This window comes from Benincasa hispida, chromosome 7, assembly GCF_009727055.1.
Source record: "Benincasa hispida cultivar B227 chromosome 7, ASM972705v1, whole genome shotgun sequence".
NCBI classification, from domain to species: domain Eukaryota; kingdom Viridiplantae; phylum Streptophyta; class Magnoliopsida; order Cucurbitales; family Cucurbitaceae; genus Benincasa; species Benincasa hispida.
In genome coordinates, this window is record NC_052355.1 from 46,945,708 (window position 1) to 46,951,963 (window position 6,256).

Sequence of the window (6,256 nt, forward strand, 5' to 3'; positions counted from 1 at the left end):
AGTTAGGCACCAAAAAGTTTCATATAAAAGTCAAATATTTTTATTTTTCCATATAAATTTAAATTTAATATATATATTCTTTTTAAAAAATATATGGACAATAACTATTCATAAATGAGGACTACGTTTTGGGCAATAAAATCTGAGAATGCGTTTCTTACTTTAAAAAGTTTGAAAAGAAAAGGAAAAGGAAAAGTCGGATATTATCTTATCGGAAAAGAATAAGGATATGTACAAAAAAAACGAAGAAGAGGGGTAAAATGGTAATTTAGGGATGGAAGTTGAAAATCCTTGCAATCCAATCCGATTGAGAACGAAACCGAGGGGAAGAGGGTTGGTCAAAAACAACAAAGACTCGGCTCAGCGTTGCCAATGATAATAACAAAATTTTCTTTTGGATAATTATCTGTATTTATATACCTTTCTCCTTTTTTCTAACTTCAATCCCTTTATTTTATTTTATTTTTTAATTTTTTTACTCTCTCTTGTGAATGATCGATCAAGCAACCACACCACAGTTTCCTTCTTCAATCTCGATCGCTTCGACCGTGAGTTTTCTTCTCTGTTTTCTTAACTCTTCTTTGATCTGTGTATGGATTTTGGTTAACTCGTTTTTCGGATTACTCTGTTTCTTCTCTCCGGTTGTTGACGAACACGTATGAAGGAGAAAACGGAATTCGATTTCATCTCTTTTTGTTGTTTGTTCTTCTTGTCTTCTATGCGTTTGTGTTTTGCAATTGTTACAGCCATAGCCAGATGTGGTTTGTACTTATTTGGCACGACGTTAATTGTTTTCCTCAGTTGAGATGAGTTTTCTTTCAACTTCTGTTTTTTTCTATGGTTGTGACTTAAAAATAGAATACGTACAAAATTCATTACCTTCTACTCTTTCCTTTGTGGTTTCTCTGCAACCAAACGGCAGTTGGACGCGTTCAAGACGGTCGTCGAACTCTGATTTTTTCTGTTTAGGAAATGAAATTTTGTTTATATATGTATAGTATACGACTTCTTCTTCATTTCATCTTGTGTAATCTGTTCGTTTGGGCTGGGAAATGTGTTTGATCAAATCGTGGTTTAGTGGTTCGTAAATTTATCTTATCTTTTTTTTTCTTCTTTTCTTAATTTAAAATAATCTCTGGTTTGAGTTTCGTTTTCAGATTGTTCTTTGATGTGATTTTGTTCTTTTACACTGAGATCTAGAAATGTAGATGCTGAGTAGTGGCTTTTTTCAACATTCTTGTTGTTTTCTTTGCTCTTTTGCATATACAGACAGACGCGGTCACACATCTCACTCGCGAAGCTTAAACTTCACGGTTCATCATTTCGTAGTTTTACAGATGTCATAGATGATTTCTTCATTTTGATTTGTTTTTAATGTTATTAATTAGCGATCCTCAACATTTTTTCTATTTGGTCTTTTCGTTCAAATAAACTTTATTGGTGGATCGGACAGATTTACTGTGCGTATAGCTGGAAAAAGTAGTTGGCAGATTTTAATTGGATTCGAAATTCCTGATTGGAAGCTTGTTTTGTTCTCCCTTCCTTCATCCAGAAGAGTAAAGTTAATGCATGCATTATTATATGCCAGCGAGAAAATTTTCCTTTGCTATATATTTTCACATTTTTTTTAATATGACTGCCTTGGAAATGAGTGACAGAGTGACAGAGTAATACTAAGGACGAAGTGACTTGGAATGAATAATTGCAATCATCAATATCTATGTGCCACTGTTTGGGATTATGAATGACTCCAGCCTGCGGCCTGCCTGTATAAGGGTTCTCTCAACGGTAAAACGCGTTGCGTTGTAGAAGTATTATTATGCCGAGTGGCTACGATACATAAAGCCTTAAAACTACAGAGAACTTCCTACCCATGTATTGCTGTTTGTGAGACATCAGTGCCTTTTAGCAAATTAATTTTTGGATTGGTTTGTATCATTGTTCCTTTTTTGAATGCTATATAATCTTTTTTCTTGTTCCCTATCTATGAATCATCTCGTTTTCTGATGATAATTAGCTAGTATACTTTCTTCTATGGCCTCTGCTGTTTTATGGTTGATTTGGTTAGTTGCAGTTTCACTCTTGCTGTTGTAATTGTTTTTTAGATATCGATTCTAGTTTTCTAGCACATTTAGTTCGTGCCCACTTGATTCACTACTTGGGTGCTCAGAATTTCTGATCTAGCATATTGCGATTCTAGTTTTGTAGTACATACAGTTCGTGATTTTTTGTTGCCTTTATATGGGTTTGAGGGTACTTGCACTTTACTTGCAGATCAAGTTCTTGTCTTTCTGTTTTCATCCGTATGATTGGCTATTAAGAGGAAAAGATTGAGGAAACTCATGGCATCAAGATCAACCACAAACTTTTTGGACCTGGCTTCTGGAGATTTACTGGATGTCCCTCGTACACCCAGGTCCCTGCCACGGGTAATGACTGTTCCTGGAATTATTTCTGAACTGGATGATTATGGGAGTAATGATGGAGATTCGGAGTCTTCATCTGTATGCCGTGAGCGGAAAATCATAGTTGCGAACATGTTGCCCTTGCACGCTAAAAAAGATGGGCAATCTGGCAAATGGTGCTTCAGTTTAGATGAGGACTCACTTTTATTGCAGCTCAAGAATGGGTTTTCACCTGAGATGGAGGTTATATACATTGGCTCCCTCAAGGTTGAAATCGACGCCAGCGAACAGGAAGAGGTTGCTCAGAAGCTGTTCGACAATTTTAACTGTGTACCTACATTTCTTCCTTCTGATCTCCAGAAAAACTTTTATCTTGGGTTTTGCAAACAGCAGCTATGGCCCTTATTCCATTACATGCTACCCATGTGCCCAGAGCACGGTGATCGCTTCGATCGGCAGCTTTGGCAAGCCTATGTTTCTGCGAATAAAATATTTGCTGATAAGGTGATGGAAATCATCAATCCTGAGGAAGATTCTGTTTGGGTTCATGATTATCATTTAATGGTTCTTCCAACGTTCCTGAGAAAGCGCTACAATCGAGTTAAACTTGGATTTTTTCTGCATAGTCCGTTTCCGTCATCAGAAATCTATCGAACTTTACCAGTTCGGGATGAGATTCTCCGTGGCCTATTAAACTGTGATCTACTTGGTTTTCATACGTTTGATTATGCCCGACACTTCCTCTCCTGCTGCAGCAGAATGTTGGGCTTGGACTATGAATCCAAGCGGGGACATATTGGACTAGATTATTATGGTCGCACGGTATATATCAAAATTCTACCTGTAGGAATTCACATGGGTCGGTTGGAATCAGTGATGAATCTTCCATCTACATTTGCTAAAGTCAAAGAAATTCGAGATCAGTTCATGGGGAAGAAATTAATTCTTGGTATTGATGACATGGACATTTTTAAGGGTATAAGCCTGAAGCTTCTCGCTGTGGAACAGCTTTTACGGCAACATCCTGCATTACGGGGCAAAATAGTCCTGGTTCAAATAGTGAACCCTGCAAGGGGTTCAGGGAAAGATGTACATGAAGCTCAGAAGGAAACCTACTTGGCTGCTGAAAGGATCAATGAAGCTTACGGTTCAAATAACTACAAACCAGTAATTCTGATTGATCGCCCAGTCCCACGGTTTGAGAAGACTGCTTATTATGCTTTAGCAGAATGCTGCATAGTGAGTGCTGTAAGGGATGGCATGAATTTGGTTCCATACAAGTATATTGTTTGCAGGCAAGGAACTCCTCTTATGGATGAGGCTATGGGCTTACAAATTGGTTCTCCTCGGACGAGTATGCTTGTAGTGTCTGAGTTTATTGGTTGCTCACCCTCTTTAAGTGGAGCTATCAGGGTTAACCCTTGGGACATTGATGCTGTTGCTGATGCCTTGGAACTAGCCATAACTATCCAGGAGTCAGAGAAGCAGCTGCGACATGAAAAACATTATCGATATGTCAGTTCCCACGATATAGGATACTGGTCTCGTAGTTTTATGCAAGATTTAGACAGAGCATGTCAAGATCACTATAGTAAACGGTGCTGGGGAATTGGCCTGGGTCTGCGTTTTAGAGTTGTTTCTCTTTCTCCTGGGTTTAGGAAGTTAACTATTGATCACATTGTCTCAGCTTATAAAAGAACTCATCGAAGAGCGATATTTTTGGATTACGATGGCACTATCATTTCACAAAGCTCTATAATTAAGACACCAAGCCCTGAAATTATCTCTATCTTGACTACGCTTTGCAATGACCCTTGTAACACTGTCTTCATTGTTAGTGGGAGGGGGAGAAGTTCTTTAGGCCAGTGGTTTGCCTCTTGTGAGATGTTGGGGATTGCAGCAGAACATGGGTACTTCATAAGGTATTTGATCAAAATGTTCGATTCATGTTAAGCTTCTTGTAGTGCAAGTTTCTTGGGGTCGAATTTTAAAGCTTCTTACTTTTTGCAGGTGGGGTGGAACTTCAGAATGGGAAACCAGTCCGTTGTCTTCTGATCTAGATTGGATTAAAATTGTAGAGCCAGTGATGAAATTATATACAGAAGCAACAGATGGCTCGTGCATAGAACCCAAAGAGAGTGCTTTAGTCTGGCATCATCAAGATGCCGATTCTGACTTTGGATCCTGTCAAGCCAAGGAATTGCTGGATCATCTAGAAAACGTACTTGCCAACGAACCAGCAGTTGTTAAACGGGGCCAACATATTGTTGAAGTGAAGCCACAGGTATTTATTCATGGGGCAGTTGCAAATATAACAATCATGCCCAAAGTATTTGATGCAAAATAATTTGCAAATATAATAAAATTTTGATTTTGTTTTCGAAATTTATCTGTGATAGATCATATCGCTAGTAGGGGTTTATCAGTCATGGACTATATCACTGATAGGCAATATTGCTATACACTTAATTATTATCCCTAAAAGTGCTACTCAATCAATTACCCTTTATTTTTATCTTATCTTATCAAATTAGCATATCTCCATTCGAATATCTAGTTGAGCTGTTTGTTACTTGCAGGGAGTAAGCAAAGGTTTGGTCGCAGAAAAGGTTCTCTCGAGAATGGTGGATAGTGGAAGACCACCTGATTTCGTGATGTGCATTGGAGATGATAGATCAGATGAAGATATGTTCGAGAGCATATTAAGCACAGTCTCCAGTCCCTCGCTGCCTTCCGCTCCCGAAATTTTTGCCTGTACAGTTGGGCGAAAGCCAAGCAAGGCCAAGTTTTACCTCGACGACACTTCCGATGTCGTGAAATTGCTGCAGTGCCTTGCCTCTTCATCACGTCCAAGACCTCGGCAACTACCACAGATGCGTGTTTCTTTTGAGAGTGTTTTTTGAATTGAGGAATAGTTGCATCATTGAAGTGCTTGCTGCTGCATCTTGATGGAAGCCATACGATTTGATGAAGGTAGTGGATGGTGACCATTCTCTCAATCCACACTCATACTTGCTTTTTTCAAGGAATCCCATGTGAGAATTACGTTTGGAGTTTGGTTACGGGCATGGTAAGGGCTTGCTGATGCAGTTTTCTGCTGCTTAATCAGCAGCACTTGAGCCGGTTTTATTAACTTGGAAGAGAGATATTGGTGTTTTTCGTCAATATCCTTAAGAACTAGAGTTTCCTCTTGTAAATAATAACATTTATTAACTTCTGACGCCCCACTAAAATTGTCCTCTCCTTGAGATGATGTCAATAGTGGAGCGTTTTATATACGGTGTAGGGGGCAGCATTAACTTGTATAGTTTCAAAAACTTTCTTGGCCACATTGCATAAAGTCTGATTTGATGCTCATTTTTTTTCTTTGTGATTCTTTAGTTGCAGCGGTAAATTATAGCTTTTTATTGTTGAAAAGCTTCTATAAGTTGTATTTGTTGTGTGTGTAATGATATGTTTGCAACTTGCTTGGAAGGTTAGTAGCCTACAAGAATGTGACTGTTGTTTAGATTTGCAATAATTCCTCATCATAGGTTTTTCTTATTTAGTTATTCTCACCGATGTTCTTCTTTCTTCTTCTTTAATCGAATTTTCAAGTGATTTCAATTAAAATGTATCAGAGTGTGACTAATTGGATTTCAAATTGGATAGATTGTGATAGAGTTCTATCACTGCCTATCACTATCCATATCTATTATCGATAAACAGTGATAGAGTTATGTTCATGTCCATCTACTGATTATAATTTAACTATATGGTTAATTGGAATGCAAATGGTATAGATTGTGATTATATCTCTGTCTAGTCTACACTGATAGACAGTGATATAGTTCTATCACTGTCTATCTGAC

At 38.0% G+C, this 6,256-nt stretch overlaps 1 protein-coding gene across 6 annotated transcripts; it reads left to right on the forward strand.

The window, feature by feature from the left end:
* Positions 1-305: 305 nt before the first annotated feature.
* Positions 306-5,776, forward strand: LOC120080878 (probable alpha,alpha-trehalose-phosphate synthase [UDP-forming] 9). Of its 6 annotated transcripts, none has more exons than XM_039035541.1 (5): positions 306-548; positions 1,270-1,788; positions 2,275-4,327; positions 4,416-4,689; positions 4,985-5,776. In XM_039035541.1, exons 3-5 carry the CDS (start codon positions 2,343-2,345, stop codon positions 5,306-5,308), a joined length of 2,583 nt encoding a protein of 860 aa, XP_038891469.1. In that variant the 5' UTR covers positions 306-548; positions 1,270-1,788; positions 2,275-2,342; the 3' UTR covers positions 5,309-5,776. The 6 variants fall into 6 exon arrangements, with proteins under 6 accessions (XP_038891469.1, XP_038891472.1, XP_038891471.1 ...); XM_039035544.1 differs by having other exon boundaries at positions 1,659-1,928; XM_039035543.1 differs by having other exon boundaries at positions 1,659-1,788.
* The last annotated feature ends 480 nt before the right edge of the window (positions 5,777-6,256 follow it).

Coding starts and splice junctions, on each gene's coding strand:
- LOC120080878 (XM_039035541.1), top strand. CDS start 2,343: ATGGCATCAAGATCAACCACAAACTTTTTGGACCTGGCTTCTGGAGAT. Junction 4,328..4,415: donor GAACATGGGTACTTCATAAG/GTATTTGATCAA, acceptor TACTTTTTGCAG/GTGGGGTGGAACTTCAGAAT. Junction 4,690..4,984: donor TTGTTGAAGTGAAGCCACAG/GTATTTATTCAT, acceptor TGTTACTTGCAG/GGAGTAAGCAAAGGTTTGGT.